This window comes from Bidens hawaiensis, unplaced genomic scaffold, assembly GCF_021521415.1.
Source record: "Bidens hawaiensis isolate Kalapana, Puna unplaced genomic scaffold, B.hawaiensis_p1.1 tig00057672_1, whole genome shotgun sequence".
Lineage (NCBI taxonomy): Eukaryota > Viridiplantae > Streptophyta > Magnoliopsida > Asterales > Asteraceae > Bidens > Bidens hawaiensis.
Window position 1 is genome coordinate 22,500 of NW_027500390.1, and position 21,268 is coordinate 43,767.

Here is a 21,268-nt window from a genome sequence, read left to right on the forward strand (position 1 = left end):
TGTATTAATTGGTCAACAGATACTAACAAAAAGCTATCACCTATACGAGTCGTATAGCCTACACGAGTCGTATAAGCTATACGACTCGTATAGATGAGTCATCCAAACAACAAAATAGATGTTTGAATAGATTAGGCCTAAAATTAAGTTAATTAACCAAACCTCATATGCAATTTTGACCGTTCACTTAACTTTCATAACAACAATTGAAGATATTAATTTATTTATTAAGTCGTTTCTACTAATCTATTAAACTGAAGGATTTGACGCCCGGAATAGAAATCTAATCGAAGCAATGTAGCCGGGCCCACTTTGAAATTTGTTGGTCTGATTGGGAGTGGACCAAATATAAAACGAATGTGTAACCAGAGCTTGCATTTTTTTACCAAAAAGAAATATGAGAAAAAGAATATAATTGGGAGTGTTGACCAAATATAAAACGAACGTGTAACCAGAGCTTGCAATTTTTTACCAAAAAGAAATATGAGAAAAAGAATATAAGTGATTTTATTAAATGTAGTTTCAATAGTGGTATAGTTTGTACAATCTACACAAAAAATTTAAAAGACTAGATCTGGCTATGACAAAATATGAACACAAAAATTCAAAAAATGTAAACCGAAAATGATCCAAATTTAGAAAGGAAAGCTCCTTGTCAACCGAATATGTTCTAAGGTACTTGGAAGTCCGTATTTAAGTACAGCCTGATAACCCGCTCTGAAACCGTTTCCATACACCGGTGACATGTCAGATTCTATCTGGTGTTTGAAAAACTCTGCAAGCTTCTTGTCGAACGGAGATCTTTTCCCTTGCCTTGATGACGTGGCAGATGACGTGGCACCATTTGATATGAAAGCTATTTGTGACCTTAACCACATGTGAGCTAAAACTTGACATATTCCTTCTTCAACGTCTTGACTCAATGTTCGATAACCTTACGATAAAAAAAAGAAAAAAAAAGGTAAATGTTAATTGACTTTCTTATTTGAATTTTCATATTGATGCATAAACTTGTTGACTTTTTCAGGTCAAACCTTGAAGCCGAAGCCATGCGTGCATCATTTCATGAGCTAAAATTGAACCCGTCAACAATCTGCATGCAGCAAGCTATTTAGTATTTAAGAATTAAAATGGTAGGTTGACCCGTTACAGATAAAGCAATACCTCGGAAGCCCATATAAAACGAGAATCGCTGTAACCTCACATCGACGTGTTAGCTTATACGGTTCTGTTCTCATATCCGGGACCTGATTTCCCATCCCACTTTTTGGTCTTCTCAAAACCTACAAACACATAAGATTTCAACAAATTTAGAAATATTATTCCATGGATATAATATATATACATATAATAGAATATGAATATGAATATGAATAATTAAACAGCTTCAAAATACTTACTGTGCTGATAGTTTGTTCCTCAGAAAGGCAAAGTCCACGGGTCTCGGGCATGTGGTAATGACCCTAACAAAAAAAAAGTAAAAACAAGAAAAAATATTAAACATAAAATAAATAAATAAATAAATAAATATGATCCTGATCCTAATTACGTATAAAATAGAGGTGGCAAATGGGTTGGGTTGGGTCGAAACGGGTTAGGGTCGAAACGGGTCACTTAAAGAGGGTTGTTTTGGTTCGGGTCGGAACGGGTTAGGGTCAACAGGTTCGGGTTAGAACGGGTCAAGGGTGGAACGGGTCAAAACGGGTTTGGGTCAAAACTCGTTTAAGTGATTTTTCATTTCGTTTCAGCACGTAACAGCTCGTTTAAGCGATTTTTCATTTCGTTTCAGCACGTAACAGCTCGTTTAAGCGATTTTTCATTTCGTTTCATCGCGTAACAGCTCGTTTAAGCGATTTTTCATTTCGTTTCATCGCGTAACAGCTCGTTTAAGCGATTTTTCAGTTCGTTTCATCGCGTAACAGCTCGTTTAAGCGATTTTTCAGTTCGTTTCAGCACGTAACAGCTTGTTTAAGCGATTTTTCAGTTCGTTTCAGCACGTAACAGCTCGTTTAAGCGATTTTTCAGTTCGTTTCAGCACGTAACAGCTCGTTTAAGCGATTTTTCAGTTCGTTTCAGCACTTAACAGCTTGCTTTAGCGATTTTTCAATTCCTTTCATCACTTAACAGCTTGTTTCAGCATGTTTTTGTTCCGTTGTTGTCGACTTTTCAGTTTCGGTTAATTTGTCGATTTTTTTTGAACGAGGACAACGGACGAAACGTTTTAGTTTTTTTACATTTTTTGTTTTTGTTTTATTTTTTGAGTTATGATTTTTTTTATTAATTTTTTTGAATATTTTTTGATGGTTTCTATTAAGATCAAAATCCCTCAAAAAAAAAATTCAAAAAAAACAAATAAAAAATCATAACTCAAAATATAAACGAATAACGAAAAAAGTAAAAAAACTAAAATATTTTCGCCGTTATCCTCGTTCATCAAAAAAAAAAAAACACCCAACAAATTAACCGAAACCAAAATGTCGACGAAAATGAATCAAAAACCTTAATCGACCCGTTTAGTGCGAAAACTCGATAGAAACCGAAACCCAACCCATCCAGTGCTAAAACTCGTGTCGGCACGAAAGCTGATCCGAGCTGAAACCTAAACCGATATCGTTCCAATCTAAAACCCGTTTCAACCTAAACATGTCACTTTTCCTTTAGACACTAACCCACATTGACCCATGTAGTTAAATTTGTCAACCCATTTTGACCCAAAAATAAGAATGTGGAATTTCAAGTGACCCATTTTAACCCATTTAATTAAAACCTATGACCCAAATCAACCCATTTGAATTTTAAAACAACCCAAATTGACCCATTTGGAATGGTTTGGGTCAAGGTTGCCACCCCTAGTATAAAATAAAAAATTACATATAATAAATGACAAAACTACCCTCAAATAATATTAAATATAAAATAAATAAATAAAATGATTGGTTGTTAGGAGTGCTAAGTTTTTAAATTATTTGAATGTTCTGAAATGACCCGGATCCTAATTACATACAGATTGCCAAAAAAGATTTACTTACATTCCTCTCTCCATCCATAGCCTCGTTAAGTGCTTGCCTCTCAACCAAAAGTAAAGGAATTTTTTGTTCCACTTTCATATTTAAACTTTCATAAAACGCTTGAATATCAAGATACAACGGTTGACACTCGCTTGTATCCATAACCGACGAGTCAAGACACTCTAAACATAGTTTCCGACCGTCATTAAGCGCCGCATAGCTTGTCTCACGTGGCTGAAAATCATCGGTAATCATTATAATATATTAATACCCAAATTTAATATTACATAATATATATTATTAAGGAGAGAGAAATTGCAGAATTTGTAGAGAGAGAATTAGACGGAGACGATACACCTACACCTACACCTAACCTCGCCCATATTTGACTCCACCGGAGCTCCGAATGCTATAATATAATATACATATATATATTAATCACGCTCAAAATCCTAACCCTAATTATCACAAATCGTTAAACCGAGCGATCTGCTACAAGATCCGCCTCCACCGTCATCCTCCGTCGCCGCCGTGCTCCACCACCCGTCACTCTCCTTCACCACCATCCTCCGTCGCCGTGCTCCACCACCGTCACTCTCCTCCACCACCGTGCTCCACCACCGTCACTCTTCTCCACCGTTGTGCTCCTCCATATCAGAAAGGTTTGATTTTCGTTTTCCCCCTAAAACCACTTTGATTGTAGACAAAATTTCACATACTGTACAGTGTACATACACCCATTTTGCAGCCAATTTTAGATTTTTTTAAACAGTTTTATTATTGATCTTTTAATTTATTTTTTTTATTGTTTTCTCCGAAAATCTGTTTAATTAAGATTTTTTATTAATTTTCGTTTTTTTGTTAATATTGAATAAACCAGATATGTAACTTGTAGCATTATTATTATTATTATTATTGTGGGTATTATTATTATTATTATTATTATTATTATTATCATTGTTGTTATTATTATTATTATTATTATTTTTGTGTGCGCAATTATTATTATTTTTGCTGCCGTTGGGGTCCCAAAGCAAAAGAGTGAGCTTCTTGTAACCTGGCTGCCGTTGAGCTGTATCTGCCTTCATCATCTTCACGGTATACTCGTTCCTTTCTCACTATTATTATTATTATTAGTATTATTATTATTATTATCATTAGAACATACGTGATCCGGATCTTTGGAGTTTATTTTCATTTTAAGATCTCTTGACTATTATTGTTATTGCTACACACTATTATTATTATTATTAGTTTCTGTTACTATTATTATTATTATTATTGACTTGGTGTTCTATTGCTTGTGTTTGTGTGATTAGTTGCAACCATAGAGCGTAGGAACCATGACTATTACTTGAGACCATGTCCTGAAACGAGGGGTGTAGGAAAGAGTAAAGATAGGGAGCGTATATTGCGTTTGGCTTCTTGGAATGTAGGAACATTAAATGGTAAGTTGCTAGAATTGGTAGATGTGCTTAAAAGACGTAGGGTTCAGATAGCATGCCTCCAGGAGACTAAGTGGAAAGGACATAGAGGGGCTGAGTGTAATGGGTATAAGTTATGGTACTCGGGGTCTGATGGAGCTAGAAATGGAGTGGGGTTTCTAGTGGCTAAGGAAATACACACTAGTGTGGTGGAGGTGATAAGACATAATGACAGGATTATGGTGTTGAAATTAGTACTAGGAGAGGAAGTAGTGGCACTAGTCTCCGCCTACGCGCCTCATGTAGGCCTAGGGGATCAGGAAAAGAGAGAATTTTGGGATTGCCTAGACGCAGTGGTAGGGGGCATACCTAGGGGGGAGAGGATTTGCATAGGAGGTGATTTTAATGGACACATTGGTAAGGCTAACGATGGTTTTCAAGCCGTACATAGGGGTTTCGGTTTTGGTGATAGGAATGAGACCGGAACAGATCTCCTAGAGTTTGCGGTGGCACATGACCTAGGTATTATAAATTCTTATTTTAGGAAACAAGATTCTCATTTAATCACTTTTAGCAGTGGCGGACGCGACACGCAAATTGACTACCTTTTGATGAGGCAAGGAGACCGACGGTGGAAGGACTGCAAAGTCATACCTGGGGAGGCAGTTGTGACTCAACATCGACTTCTAGTGACACATATAGCCTTCAGAAATAAGCTGACTGTTCGAGAGAAGAAAGGTACACCGAGAATTCGATGGGGAAATTTGAAGGACGAAAATCTCCTACTGTTTAAGGATAAACTCATACTGCATACGCGGGCTCGACTAAATGGGGACTCAACTCATATATGGGAAGCTATGGAGACAAAGATCATCAAAGTAGCAAAGGAGACTCTCGGGGTCACAACAGGAAAGACAAGTGGGCATAAGGAGTCTTGGTGGTGGAATGACGCAGTGCAAGACAAGATAAGGGACAAACAAGGATGTTTTAGTGAGCTAATGAGGTGCACGAATGAGGAGGAGCGAGTGGAATTGAGGGACAACTACAAAACGGCCAAGATAGAGGCGAAGAAGGCAGTGGCGGAAGCAAAGAAGGCGGCCTTTAAACGGATGTATGAAAGTCTAGAAACAAAAGAGGGGGAACATGCTATGTTTAAGATTGCCAAAGCCAGGGAGCGTAGAAGGCAAGATCTAGGACCGGTGAAGTTCATAAAGGATACAGATGGGCATGTACTGGTCAAGGAGCAGGACATCAAGCTAAGATGGCAAACCTACTTCCACAATCTTTTTAACAATGGGAGAGCTTACCAAGAAGAACATGACAACACAAACTTTCAACGACAACAATCGAATAACTGCTACTGCCGACGGATCACACGAGAAGAGGTGAAGGATGCACTTAGGAGGATGGGAAGGTCTAAGGCGGTTGGCCCAGACAACATACCCATCGAGGTGTGGAAGTGTCTGGGGGAGGAAGGAGTCATGTGGTTAACTACTCTGTTCAATAGTATTCTCAAATCAGGTAAGATGCCAGACCAGTGGAGGAGCAGCGTTGTAGTTCCTATCTATAAGAACAAAGGAGACGCCCAATGTTGTGGTAACTACCGAGGAATCAAACTACTAAGTCATACTATGAAGCTATGGGAAAGAGTGATTGAGGTTAGACTTAGACGAGAAACTCAGGTTACGGTCAACCAATTTGGCTTCATGCCGGGGCGTTCCACCACAGAGGCAATACACCTTATAAGAAGATTAATGGAAAAGTATAGGGAGAAGAAGCGTGATCTACATATGGTGTTTATTGACCTAGAAAAGGCCTACGACAGTGTGCCACGACAGGTGCTCTGGGAGTGCTTGGAGGGTAGAAGAGTGCCTAGGAAATACATAGAGATAATTATGGATATGTATACCAGGAGTGAAACAAGTGTCCGTGCGCCAGTGGGGGATACTGATTTCTTTCCTGTAGAGGTAGGTCTTCACCAGGGGTCAGCGTTGAGCCCGTTTCTTTTTGCAGTAGTCTTGGATGAGTTGTCAAAGTCGATTCAGGGGACTCTCCCGTGGTGCATGATGTTCGCAGACGATATTGTGTTACTTGCTGAGAAAAAACAAGATCTAAACATGAGGCTTGAGGAGTGGCGAACAACCTTAGAGACAAAAGGTTTAAAGATTAGCCGATCTAAGACGGAGTACCTCCACTGTGATTTTGGTGGGATAAACGACAATGAAGACGCACAGATCACAATTGAAGGGCAGGTGGTCCCGCAGGTAACGAAGTTCAAGTATTTAGGATCATTTGTACAGAGCGATGGGGAATTAGACAGTGATGTGACCCACCGAGTTCAGGTAGGATGGTGTAGATGGAAAGCAGCCACAGGTATATTGTGCGACAAGAGTTTCCCGATTAAACTAAAGGGAAAATTCTATAGGGTGGCAGTTAGACCTGCAATGCTATATGGAACAGATTGTTGGGCCATCAAGAAGGCACAAGTGCGGAAGATGGAGGTAGCAGAAATGAGAATGCTACGTTGGATGTGTGGGCACACAAGGCTAGACCGAATAAGAAACGTTGTGTTTCGCGAGAGATTAGGGGTGGCGAACATAGCAGACAAGATAAGAGAGTGGAGATTGAGATGGTTTGGACATGTAAAGAGAAGACAGACGACGAATCCTGTTAGATCCGTAGAAAACATTACTATAGAGGGGAGGAGGGGTAGAGGACGACCGAAATTGACTTGGGATGAGAGGATTAGGCATGATTTGATAGACCTAAACCTCTCCGAGGACATGGTTGAGGATAGGAATTCGTGGAGAAGTAGAATTAAAGTTAAGGATTTTTAGAGAGAATTGAATACCTTATGGCTTAGACTTAACTTATTTAGGTCACATACCATAATGGTATTTCCCTTACATATATTATTATTATTATTATAATTATTATTAGCTTTTATATAGCTGTTAAACTGTGATCTTATTATTAATATTATTATAATTAGTAGTAGTTTTTATATAACTGTTAAACTTTGATTTCTTTTATTTTGCTTCATACACATGTACTTAGAGCCGAGGGTCTCTCTGGAAGCCACCTCTTTATTCCTTTGGATAGAGGTATGGTGTGCCTACATCCCACCCTCCCCAGACCCTACTTATAGCTTTGCTGTCGGTGGGATTTTACTGGGCATGATTGATTGATTGATATATTATTAAGTATATTCATTACAGTGTTACCTCCATTCGCTCACAACTGCAACACCTAGGAGTCCCGTCATGCTCGTGAAACGGGCAATATTTCTGAGCCCAGAATGGATGCGCCCGATACTCAATAAGTCCCGCAGCATTTGTCGGGATCTGTAGAAATATGTATAATTTTGTATTAAAATTAACTAGTTCGTCCGTTTAACGATCGAACACAAACAGGTTTTCTTGTTCGTTTTCGTTTATTAAGAAAATGAGTGTGTTCATATTCTTTTGTTAATAGTATACAAAAATTAAGGCTTCAGGAACGAAGTAACTGAACACAGATGAACAAACATAACCGAGAGAACACCAATGCGAAGTATATGTGAACATCAGTCTATTGGGCCCTAAAAAATCATATAACTAGATTAAATTGTAATTGGTGATATTTTAAATTTATAAGCTCAACAAAGCTGAAATGGGTACAAAAGTTGTAATGGGCGGTACGAACTTAAATAAACACACATAAATGAGCATAAACGGGCGTAAAAGAACGAACGTTCACCATCATAAACTAACAAACTGAGTTGTGTTCACGTTCGCTCGTTTAACAAATGAAAAAAAAATTGTACATGTCGTTCGTTATTAAATAAAGAAACTTCCTGCCGAATAGTTAACGAACGGCTAACTGAACGCTCAGTTCATTTACAAGCCTAAAATTAATGGAAACAACAGAGTATTCCTGTGATAAAGATACTTACAAAGTGCTGGCAAACATCACACTTAGGATGATAATGCTCCTTGTAGCAAGCTTTGTGATAAGGAAAATTTCCCGACATGGAAAACTATATACAAGTAATCGATAATTAGCATCAACAAAACATTAGAACGTATCGAAGTAATCATATATGAGTTCGGTACCTCATAATCAGCAATTGGTTGATTGCACGCGTGGCATCTGAAACATTCCGGATGCCAAACAGCACCCATGCAACTTAAGAATCTTCCGTGTCCAATCTCATAATTACAACCCGCACAAACCCTAAAATAACAAAAAAAAATGTTACAATTTGATATAGGAACTTGACAATTAGTTATAATAGTGTTAGATAACAAAATTTAAGCGTGGAATTGAAATAAATAAATAAATAAATAAAATGGAATTACATTACCTGAATCCTGTTGAATATGGGAACGGTATTGGTTGATACATATTACCGTTTCCATTTCTATTGACATTTCCAATTCCAATTCCAATTCCATTTCCGCTTCTATTTCCAATTCTATTTCTAGGTGGTGACTCGACTTTTAGACTTTCTTGTAAAGCCCTTGCAAGCTGTTCATCTTCTTTCAGTTGAAAATCATCACCTAACCAACATATTTAGAAAGAATAATAAATAAATTTATCTTTTTGCAGATACTTGAATTATAACAGAGAATAAGCAATATTAATACTCACTCACAATTAGGGATGTTACAAACCATTGAAACTGAGAACCGCACAAACCGAAGCAAGTCGGCCTGTTTGGCTAGTTTAAGATCCAAACTGTTCGGTTCACACAATTTGCCGGTTTAACGGTTCAGTCTGGTTTGGAACTTAAACCAGTCCATTTAACCTTTTTTGTGTATGTATAGCTTGTAAATGAACTGAACAAACATGAACAATTAAACAAACAGGGTTTTCTTGTTCGCGTTCATTTATGTTCGTTCATTGACAGTATATATCAACGGTTCACGAATGTAAACGAACGAACATGACTGATCATAGATGAACAAATATAACTGAGCGAAAACCACTTAAAAGTAAAGAGCAATGTTTTTGGCCTAAAAGGTTATTAAAACTAAACTAAGTTGTAATGGGCCAAAATTATTTTAAATGAATATACTAAAGAATGAACAAACGAACATAAATGAACAAACAGAAACGAATTCGAATAAATGAACGTTCACGCACATACATGAACAAACAAAACGCGTTTATGTTCACTCGTTAAACTAAATGAACAAATCTTTTTTCTCAAGTTCGTTTAGTTATTAAATAAATGAACTTCCTGCCGAACAATAAACGAACTGTTCATTAAACGCTCGGTTTGTTTACAGGCCAAGGTATATATTTCTTTACATTTTCGGAATATGTGATAACATATATGTATTATATTATAATCATGAATCATCCATCACTTTTTTTCAATTTCTGTACATACTAATTTCTTAAAAAATATATAAAAATCAGTTCAAACCATCAGAACCAAAAACTAAACGGTTTAAAACAGTCAAACTGGTAATCCAGCCCGCCGGACCAACACTGCCTGTTTGGTTTGTCATTTGCCGAGCGTTTCGGCTCAGAATTTTCATCAAAACAGGTCAGACCGGACCGTAAATATCCTACTCACAAGTAGTCTGTAGCAGTTCGTTAAATTTTATCACAATAAACTTCATTAGGAATGCAGCAAAACAAATAAAGAAAACTCCTAAAAGCCCATTCATCTCATCTTATTAAATAGGTAAATGGTTATGAAGTCATTCCACTTAAAAGTTATAAAATTAACCTGAGCATGAGGTTTAATCTACTCAAGATGCATACAAGACATTTCATCAATGCTTGTTTGAACCTATATAATGGCAACCTTGTCTCTATGCAAGGCACTTATTGTTATTAAATTTAGTAAAGAACATAAATAGCAATACTAAGCTATCAATCCTACAACCATCATATTCATTGAGTACATACATTAAATAATGATTCAGCATTAAATGCAACTTGTAAAACACAATATTAACACCAAAAAAAAAAAATTACATCACTTACTAATCACATGTTTTCCTCTCGTGTCTTCTTCTTCCGCAAGTGATATCGCGATTGCATGGTCAATATCGTCTATCTCAGACCGCGGATCCTGCTAAAGTTTCATCCAATTAAAAAAATAACATTCAATCGAATGACAACAAATGACAACAACATTTACCCAAGACGTAGAAGGATAATTCGCATATGGTGGTATACTATTGTCTTCATATCTCCAGTTATATTCGCCTTCGGAAACTTCATGATTGGAGCCTTTAAAAAATTTGCTAAGCCAACCCATTACAAGTAATAAATATCTGTACAAATTCAATTAAATCTCTACTTATTAATATGTTCCTTGATTGTAACAAAAATATTAATAATCAGACATTAACTATCTTAGCTTGTAAGCACAAACTAATATTAATAAAGTGCCAAACAATCAAATACACAAAACCAATTATCCGATCAATGATTATTACAAGATATAATAAGAAGTAAAAACAGTAAAGGTGATCGATCGAGTATATGATCTTACAATTAAAATCGATGAGAATTATTAAAGGGTATATGATTAAAGAACCAAAGGGGGTGGGTTTTGAGAAGAGAGAATTAAAGGGTTTAGGTTCGTGATTCTTAAGGATTGGTTTGATTGTGTTGACGTTGAGAATCACGAACCTAAATACGGCGTTGGCTTTTGCCTAAGATGTTAAGAAAGAAAGAAACTAACGAAGAAAAGTCAATAAACTAATGTAGAATGATTACACACGCGTTTCTCTCGACCTTACAAATAGTAATATAATAATAATATTAATATTTTAGTTGAAAATTATGATTCTGAGATGCTATGGATAGCGTTATTCTACGGGTCGTATGATTGGTGAAAAAATAGATATACTAGTTATATGACTTTAGTAATGGTGAGTTGTTATATCGGTAGCTTCTTTGTCAACCTAACACTCTTATAGCATGTATAAATATTATGGCACGTATTATATGTTATAAGTAGGGATGACTATAGGACATGAACATGATAGATAAATCCGAAATTTGAAACAATCGGGATAAGTAATGGGACGGGTATTCAGGTACACGACTAGAAATGAGATTAGTTTTAAAATTTGTACTCGTATGGAAGTTTGACATACAATAATATTTATCCATATAGCGGTCGATTAACTTATTACTAGGGCGTAAATGAACCAAACTGAACTGGACAAGGTCTTCGTCATGTTCATCCGGTAATGACAAGTCAGTAGTTCATGAAAAACTAACCGAACAAGATTTCTTATTCGTGTTCGTTTGTTAAGGAAATTAACTTGCTCATGAGCTGCTTATGAACATAAACCTTATTTATAATCCCGAATCTTTATCACCATTGACCTAGATATATCATATATGTCATCTACACTCTATAATAAAGGAAACCATTTTGTGCAGGTGTTATTCTAATACTAATATGTTGGAAAACAGAAATTGTGAATGGAAATTAATTTATTGTAATAATAATATAAGACTTTTGGTTTGTTGAAACTCTTGAGTAGAGTAGCTTGATGACACTTAACAAGTTATTATTATTATTACATTAAATCACTAATTAAGTGAGGCACTTGATTTTCTTTCAACTCTTGTATATATTAGTAAGCTGGCACATTTGGAACGACTTGATTGTTTTCACTCAAAAGTCCATATGGTTATAGAGGAGTACTATCTACTTGATTCATTCATCACCTTATTCTAACCTATTCCTTTCAAGAACACCAATATACTTGGTGTAACCTCAGACGTGTAGCCTTTTCCGGCAATACATACTGCTTCGGCTGTTGTACCCTGGGAGACAGACGAACTCTTTAGTAGAGACCCGAAATCTGTTTTATGGGACCAGTGTTTAACACGAATCCTCAGCCACAACTGTCAACATTTTGTTTGCTTTCTGTTGTAGTCAAGGTGCTTAGTTGAAGACCAAATGTGACGAAGACATGAGACAAGGATACTACATGAAGGCTTGTTAAACTACTCGCTAAAGACTTTGGATCATATCAATTTTGAGTATAAAAGTTTGTACTTATTCAGTTTTGTATAAGGTATCGTACTAGAATATTTTTCATTACTAACAAGGGTATTGTTAGCGTTTATTTTGTTTTATATATAAAATGTGACTCATGTCCTACAATCTTTAAACAAATTTCATGAGATTGTTGCTACAATCTTAAAACCTTATTTATAAGGATTTTTGGTTCATGTAATGGTTTAAAAAAAAATAGAGATTATAATCTTATAAATATTTTCTTTTGGGAAATTACATGCGTAGCAAAACTTGTTGTGTTTGGAGTTTTAGAGATCATGGTGCAATCTTAAATTATTATTGTGTTACAAAACGTAATATTTGATTCAACCATTTGGTTTTAGAAAAGGTTTTTTTGTAATCTTTTGTATTCTAACTATAGTGTTAAACCGGTCTTGGAAAACCGTTGGAAATTTATTGTTTTTGTTTAACAATTTTTGCAATCGTTTATGTCTAACAATTGTGTTATGTATTTTGGTGAAATAGTGCATAAAAGATTCAACGTGTGTCTGTTCATATTCCTCCCATTAAGTTACTAATAATTCAAGCATTAACTCGATGTTAATGGAGCGACTTTTGGGTTATACACTAGAAAAACCAACATGTAACATCATACTTTTGATAATAATAAATAAAAGAAGTTTCGTTTACTTAAGGGTGTGTTTATATTTAGTTAAGTTAAATAAATAATAAAGTGTGGGTTTGGACAATATGATGGAATAAGGGATTGTGATGAGCCTTAGGACCATGGGCTTAAGGGTATATAAACTCCCTTAAACCTCCCTAAAACCCTCATTTCCACTAACATTGCCTCCATACACACTCAAAAAAACACACAAACACCTCATTCCCCTTACGAATCAGATCTAAGCCATAACCAAGAAGGGATGGTGTTAGATCTTTGTTATACACGCAAGAAGCAAGTTTAGGAGCATGTGTTGAGCCAAACCTGTAGCTCGACGTGAACCAAAAAGGTACGTTTAAACTTTAAGGTTACGTTTTTAAGGTCGGTTTGACCTAAGATTTGATACGAAGGCAAATCGGGCATTTTTATGCAATAAAAATGTAAACTTGACTTTAAAATATGAGCTATTGAACTTGTTAGTAAGTACGACTCACTTAGTAATCCTAGATCAAGCTAAAACTTTATTGCAAAACGAGATAGATCTTGGCCGAGGTTAGAAACGGTAATGGTTAAAAGATGAAATGATGGTAAATATAATAATGGATGATAATATATGCAACGTCAATACGCTACAATAGTGTAGCAAAGGACAACAGCTAACAGCAAAGAAAAGTATTCGAATGAAAAGGTTGTTGAATGGAAAAGTAATCGAATGGGAATGGTATTCGAATCGAAGAGAAATGATAAGAATGGAAACATATGAATCAAGTCCTTAAGAAACCTCTGATTCAGTAAAGTAATCGAATCGAATGGGTAAGAAAATAATCGAATCAAATGGGTAAGAAAGTAATCGAATCGAATAGGCCAAAAAAGTATTAGAATCAAATGGGCCAAAAAGTAATCGAATCAAATGGGTAATTTGATTCGATTAGAACTGCCATTCGATTAGAAATGGTCATTCGATTAGAATCAAAATTCGATTAGATTATTTCCCGACTTAAGTTTTTATGTTGAACTTTTTAGTAAAGAACAGTTAATAAAAATAAAATTTTTTCAAGCTGGTTTGGCAGCTCGAACCTAGCCAGGAGCTCTGCCCCTTGGACCCTGCTAGAGGCTGCTGCCCCTAGACCCCGCTGCAATGGCACTGCCCCCGTACCCCTGTAACTAGGGGTTTCACTATCATAGAAGTATGATAAAGTTAGAATTAGTTAATTAACACTTAAACTTATTACATAGTTAGTCATGCACTGTAAGGCCCCGTTACCGATGCCCTACATTTGGACGTTGGATTTACTCATAAACATAGTTCTAAATATCAGAGTTAATTTAAACTTCACGCGGAATATAAAAATTTCATAACATTACAATAATAATTCATAAGTTGTCTTAAAACATTATTGTCTTTCAACATTAAAACACTAAACATAAAACAACTTGCGTCTTCAGATGCCAGACTCTTATTCTTCCGCCATATGTCCCCGCTGAAGCCAGCGGTCTCATCCTACTCACCTGCGTGCATACTAAAAGTCAGCCACGTTGAGTGAGTTCTAGTTAATCACACATCATACAATACGTACACTTGTTAGTTGCATTTCTTGGCATGTTTTATAACTCTTAAACATTCAATTTTCGCCATATATAATGCGTTTATTGTACATATATCACATTATTTTGTGAAACATTTGTTTTGGTGGAGCGGAGTCTACTTTGGATCATTTGTATTGTTTTTGTAGGAGCAGAGCGTTTGCAAGAGGCGAAAAGCTAAAATGACGGATTTATGTTTAGACGAACAAACCGCAAGAGTGAGAAGATAAATTAAACGAAGCAGTAGTCAAACATGAAACAAATTGCAAGAGTTGACAAAATCATTGTGACCAGTTTCAAGAAAACAAGCTTTACACATTGCAGTTAAAAGGGAATTCAATATGGTGAATTATTTGAGTTTATAAATGACGTGTTGAAAAGTCAATATTTGTCAAGTGTGGAAAAAGAATAGAAACAAGATGGTGGTGATTGATTTATCTTTGTACAACAAACTCAACATAATAAGGGAGGCTATTATTTCGTGCTTTCCACTACCCCCGTGAATGTTAAGCTAATTGGTTTAGGCCATCTAGAAGCCCACAAAAGAAGCATATGGCCCATAAAGAAAATCTCTCGAAGGTGTGTGGCTAATTGGAAAAATATATAAGTTGTTCAACAGCAGAGATCAGGGGGGGATCGATCATCTTTTTGACGGCAGAAAACTTGAAGAACAAGAAGGAGCTATCTTTGGTCATATTTTCAAGTTTGTGAGCTTTGAGTTTTCATGTTTCATTTCTTAATCGGATTGATTGATTTAGCCACCATGTCTGGCTAAACCAATTTAGTTTCAACACTATGGTATCTTGATTTTGATTCAAATCTTATGTGAAATAGTTATGTGATTCGTTTGTTTAATTGGTTTGTTTGTGTGATTCTTGTGTTTAAAACCGGTTTCATTCCGGTATATATTAGATTGTTAATAAACCCGATCAACTTATTAATTTTTCTAATAAAGTTCATCAATATTTAAAACCCTAATCAGTTTTAAGTTTTGGTAAAAGGAACAAATAATGTTTTGAGTTTGTCTATGAACCCTAAATTATTATAGAGTCACATGATCTAGTTAAACACTCCGAACGGCATGGGTGTTTGATTATAATCGATACTTCTATCACGCAACCCGCACACCAAGATCCGAACAGCGTGAGATTGGAGTAGCGGGTTGGTGATGTGTTGTAAAACACACTTACCTTCCTTATGATTTTATCATGGTTTTTATGCTTAATTGTTTATTTTATGAAAGTATTGGAGGTTAAGTGCAATAATTTACAAAGTTTAAATGTTAATTTTAGGTTTATGAAAGATGGTGAAAAAAGAGTTAAGTTGGAAGATTCTAGGGGCCTTTTTGGTCAAGTTTCAAAACTACAACTCAAGGCCCGACCCAAGCCCACAAGTTAGAAGCCTTACATGATATTATATTAAGTTAATTAACTTAATTTTCTGCCATAGAACAGCACTAAATCCCAAAATTCGGCGGCTACAACCCCCTAGGCAGATTGCTATCGGCAGCAGCAAGGAGAAGGAAGAAAAAGCTTGTGGCGGCTAGGGTTTGGTGGCTGTGACGGCTGGAAGAGAAGAAGAACACCAAGGAGGGTTTTATGCAGCAGCTAAAGGTCTTATAAATCCATAATCTCAGCCATATAACCCTAAGTAATCATCTTTAAACTTTGTTTCTTGTTCAAGAACCCTAACTTGTTTAGTTTGATCTTTTTGTTGGATTGTTTTGAAAGTTACTTAGAGATTGATTTGTGTTTGATTGTTCTTGATCATTGAATGAGTTTTCTTATGTTTATGATGAGTTATATGATGTTTAATTCGAATGTATGCTGCTGTCCAAACTTAATGAGTAGCTAATCTTGTTTGTTCTACATAGGTTTGATGAATATTGTTAGGTTTTGACTAGTAATATGGATTGTTAATGATCATGGCTTAAATTGTTAATGTAAATTTTGATTTAACAGTAAATTAGATTGTGTTTAGTGGCTGTTTTTTGTTTGATTATACCTAATAACCTCGTGCTTTAATTAATTGAATCGGTCTTGATTAGTTGTTGCATGTTTAAGGCTCTTTACTTTGTGTTCAGGGTTTATTTGCGGGAAGTACAACCGTATGGATAAGTGGGTAAATTAATTAGATAAAATCAGTTGTGAAACACCTTTTTAGAGACCGAGAGGTGATAAGAAGTAAACTTGTATCATTACTTTTACTTGTTAGAATTAAGATCGCGCGAGAGCGGGTTTTGTTCTTGTCGGGTTTGGGTGTTTGAGCGATTTGTTGGTCTAGTTTAAGTTAAGTTGAATTGTTCCTCTATCTTTGGTTGCATAGTATTCGTTTCCATTAGGATAGTGTGTCGGTGAGACCGAGAGGTGAGTCGGCATTAGAACACGTTAATAATTTGTTTTCCCGGTTTCTTCTTAAAATCAACTAAGATAAGTTAGAGTTTGTTAGTGAGACCGAGAGGTGATCTGACCTTCTTGAGCGAACCTTAGTTGTGTCATCCTTTAGAACCGGTGTCGTGAGAGTTTTCAATCCATTGTCTTGTCATCTCCTTCAATATGATTCTTACCTAGGTAGACGTTTTTATCACTGCAGTCAAAGTTTTCGAAGTTTTGTCAAAAGTTTTCATTTAGTTAAGTAGTTAAATTTCAATCTAAAAAAAATCAATTAAATATTTTGGTGAGTCTTGGTTAGAGTTTAGTGATTATAAACGTTTTCACGTGTCTTCGAGTTCGATATCGGACTTTCCTCATCTGGGCTATACGCGACCGGTACACTTGCCGTTTGTGTGAACTAGGATAGATTGTTTGGTTTTTAAAGCTTAGTTGCGACTTGTGTTATATATATATATATATATATATACATATATATATATATCTTCGCACATCAAGTTTTTGGCGCCGTTGCCGGGGACACGGTTAGAGGCGTATTAAGAACGACTCGAGTTAGGACTTACCTTGTTGACTACTTGTTTTTCTTATTTGTTTTGTTTGTTAGTTTAAAATATTTTAGTTTATTTCGTTTAGTTTAATAGTTGTATGCGACGTACTCGATCTCTAGGACCACCAGAAACCAAAGGATTTTCCGAACCAGAGAGAGAGCTTCGTGAGAGACGTCGTATAAACCCGTCTCCCAGTTCATCTACATCCGTCGGTAATACATTCTCTTCTCCTACTTTTTCTGAACCCGTCATTAGGGATAGGATTATGGGCGACGCGAATCCACCACCAAGGAGGACAGTTGCAGACCGGGCTCGTCCGGTCTATGCTAGCGCGAAATCCAGCATTGCTCCACCAGCTATAGGAGTTCAAACGACTTGGCAGATTCCATCTAATGTTCTGAACACGATTGCTCATTCTGCTCAATTTCACGGGTTACTCCATGAGAACCCACATGCTCATATCACTCGCATTACACGAATTTGCGACACGTTTCATCTTGCCGGCGTATCCGAAGACGCCATCAAACTCCGAATCTTTCCGTTCTCACTCGTTGATTATGCGAGTCTGTGGCTTGAGTCCCTCCCACAGGGATCCATTGATACTTGGGCTGCCATGCAGACCAAATTTCTTGAAAAATACGATCCTCCGGCTAAGGCCGCTCGTTTGCGTAACCAAATCCATTCTTTCGAGATGGAGGACACCGAGAGCTTCTACGAGGCGTGGGAGAGATTTAAAAATCTACTTTCTTTATGTCCGAACCATGGCCTACAAGACTGGGCGGTTGTTGAGAAGTTCTACAACGGAGTGACGTACGCGACTCAAACCATGCTCGACACAGCTGCGGGAGGTAACCTATTGACAACGAAGGATACGGATGAGTGCATTGATCTGTTCAACAGGTTAGCCATGAGTGGATACCAACGACCACCAGCTAAGAGTACCAAAACCGTCGATTCCCTATCACGCGGCATGCATTCGGTCGACATGAGCACCGCACTTGCGGCACAAGTTGAAGCGTTAGCAAAGATCGTGAAGGACTTGCAGGTGAAAAGTAAGTTATGCGAGATCTGTAGAGGGGGACATGATACTGTTTAGTGCCCTGTAGGTTTCCAGGAGGAGGCAGTCGACTTCGTTAATAATCCAAACCGAAATCAACATTCTTTCAATTCTTATAATTCGGGGTGGAGAGGTAACCGAAATTCCAACTGGAGGAACGGAAATCAGTCCGGCTTCCAGCAACGTCAGAGCCTATTCCAGGATTCCGGTGAGGGAACGAGTAGTGGGGAGAAGAAGCCCACGTTAGAGGAGATGATGGCACAGCAGACACAGATGCTGTCGCAACTCATGACTCGAGAGGACTCCCGTCACAAAGAAACTGAAGAGAAATTCAAGGAGCACGAGTCATTCATGAGAAATCAAGGAGCGTCAATTCAAAATCTTGAGCGTCAGATAGGAGAGATAGCAAGTCGTCTAAATGAGAGGTCGCCAGGTACACTTCTAAGTAACACTGAACAAAATCCGAAGGCGTTCGCGAAGGCTGTGACGACAAGGAGCGGTGCAGGGGCACGTAGCGAGCCCGTGATTCAAGAGGCGACGAGAGGAGTCGTTAACGAGCCTGCGGTAGATGTAGAGGAGCAGGTAGACGAGGAGATTCATTTGGAGTCTCCACCGGCCAAGGTGCATCAGAGGCACAACCCCGGAAGTTTAGCACAGGCCGAGAACCAACCATTACCCAGCACACCACCGAGAGTCTACAAACCTAGACTCCCATATCCCGGGAGAGTCCGTAGGGATAGAGACGAGGAGCAGAACTCCAAATTTCTTGATCTTCTGAAGCAACTTCATCTTAATATTCCTTTCCTTGAGGCACTTACGCAAATGCCCAAATACGCAAAGTTTCTTAAGGATATTCTTTCGAACAAAGAGAAGTAGGCGAAGTCTCTTCCATTCCTCTAAGTGCTGGTTTTTCTGCAGTCTTGCAGAGAAAGTTACCAGAAAAGATGTCCGATCCTGGGAGTTTCACAATTCCCTGCATCTTGAGTGATAATACGGCCGTCCATGCGCTGGCAGATCTTGGTGCCAGTATTAATCTCATGCCGTATCCCGTGTATCGCAAGTTGGGTCTAGGCGAACCAAGGCCTACCTGTATGAGTATCCAGCTTGCTGATCGTTCTGTGAAATACCCCCGAGGGGTGGTCGAGAACATGCTTGTTCGTGTCGACAAGTTCATCTTCCCGGTGGACTTTGTCATCCTGGACATGAACGATGACGATAGTGTCCCACTCATCTTGGGCCGACCATTCCTTGCCACTGCACAGGCATTGATCGTTGTCTGAGAGGGTAAATTAATCTTAAGAGTTTGGGATGAGAACGTCACCTTTGACGTTCGACAGTCTCTGAAACACCCCAAGTCTGCTGATGACTCCTTATACTTCATTGATACCATCATGGAGCATGTTGGGGAGTTTCTCAGCGAAATTTGTGGAGGATCTGCCTCCGACACCCAGATTCTCGATAGGGAGATTCCGGAGATTGAAATGGTTGCCGTAACCAATCAGTCCTTAAATGACGACACCGAGTCGGATACCCCTGAATCTGGCGTGTCTGCTGAGATCGTACGAAACGATCCGATGGACCGACCTTCGGTCGAGAGTCCTCTTTCTTCCTTAGAGCTTAAGGATTTACCTTCCCACCTTGAGTATGCATTTTTAGATGAAGAGAGGAAGCTTCCGGTTATCATTGCATCTGCTTTGACCGAGGTCGAGAAGGAGAAGTAGTTGAGGGTGCTACGAGATCACAAGGAGGCTATTACATGGAAGATTATCGACATCAAGGGTATCAACCCTTCGTTTTGCACTCATAAAATCCTCATGGAGGAAAATTTCAAAACTGTTGTCCAGCCGCAACGGCGGCTTAATCCGAAAATGCAAGAGGTCGTAAAGAAGGAGATCATTAAACTCCTTGATGCGGGGATCATTTTCCCCATTTCTGATAGTGCTTGGGTGAGTCCAGTCCAAGTGGTTCCTAAAAAGGGTGGCATGACTGTCGTCACCAACGAGAGGAACGAGCTTATTCTCACGAGGACTTTGACGGGATGGCGAGTCTGCATCGACTATCGCCGACTGAATGATGCCACCAGGAAAGATCACTTTCCTCTCCCATTCATTGATCAGATGTTAGAGTGTTTAGCAGGTCAGCAGTACTACTGCTTCCTAGATGGTTTCTCCGGGTACTTCCAGGTTTCGATAGCTCCCGACGACCAGGAGAAAACCACTTTCACCTGTCCTTACGGAACGTTTGCTTACAAACGTATGCCGTTCGGGCTTTGTAACGCTCCGGCCACATTCCAGAGCTGTATGGTGGCCATTTTCCATGATATGATCGAGGACTCCATGGAGGTGTTCATGGACGATTTTTCCGTATTTGGGAGTTCCTTCGATCATTGTTTATCAAATCTTGAGAGGATGATGTCCCGCTGCGTTGACACCAACCTAGTCCTTAACTGGGAGAAGTGTCATTTCATGGTTCGCGAGGGCATTGTTCTAGGTCATCGGATCTCAAGTGCGGGGATAGAGGTTGACCGGGCAAAGGTCGAGACCATTTCTAATCTTCCCCCGCCTACTTTTGTGAGATCAATTCGTAGCTTTCTAGGTCATGCCGGGTTC

General features: G+C 38.0%; 1 protein-coding gene across 2 annotated transcripts; it reads right to left on the bottom strand.

The window, feature by feature from the left end:
• Window positions 1–482: 482 nt before the first annotated feature.
• Window positions 483–11,153, bottom strand: LOC143601956 (protein DA1-like). Of its 2 annotated transcripts, none has more exons than XM_077079222.1 (12): window positions 10,929–11,153; window positions 10,572–10,707; window positions 10,415–10,502; window positions 8,778–8,973; window positions 8,527–8,647; window positions 8,367–8,450; window positions 7,657–7,776; window positions 3,030–3,242; window positions 1,401–1,463; window positions 1,165–1,283; window positions 1,035–1,093; window positions 483–934 (listed from the first exon to the last, which is right to left on the bottom strand). In XM_077079222.1, the coding sequence occupies exons 2-12, from the start codon at window positions 10,689–10,691 to the stop codon at window positions 636–638; spliced, it is 1,482 nt and encodes a 493-aa protein (XP_076935337.1). In that variant the 5' UTR covers window positions 10,692–10,707; window positions 10,929–11,153; the 3' UTR covers window positions 483–635. The 2 variants fall into 2 exon arrangements, with proteins under 2 accessions (XP_076935337.1, XP_076935336.1); XM_077079221.1 differs by having other exon boundaries at window positions 10,415–10,505.
• Window positions 11,154–21,268: the final 10,115 nt, after the last annotated feature.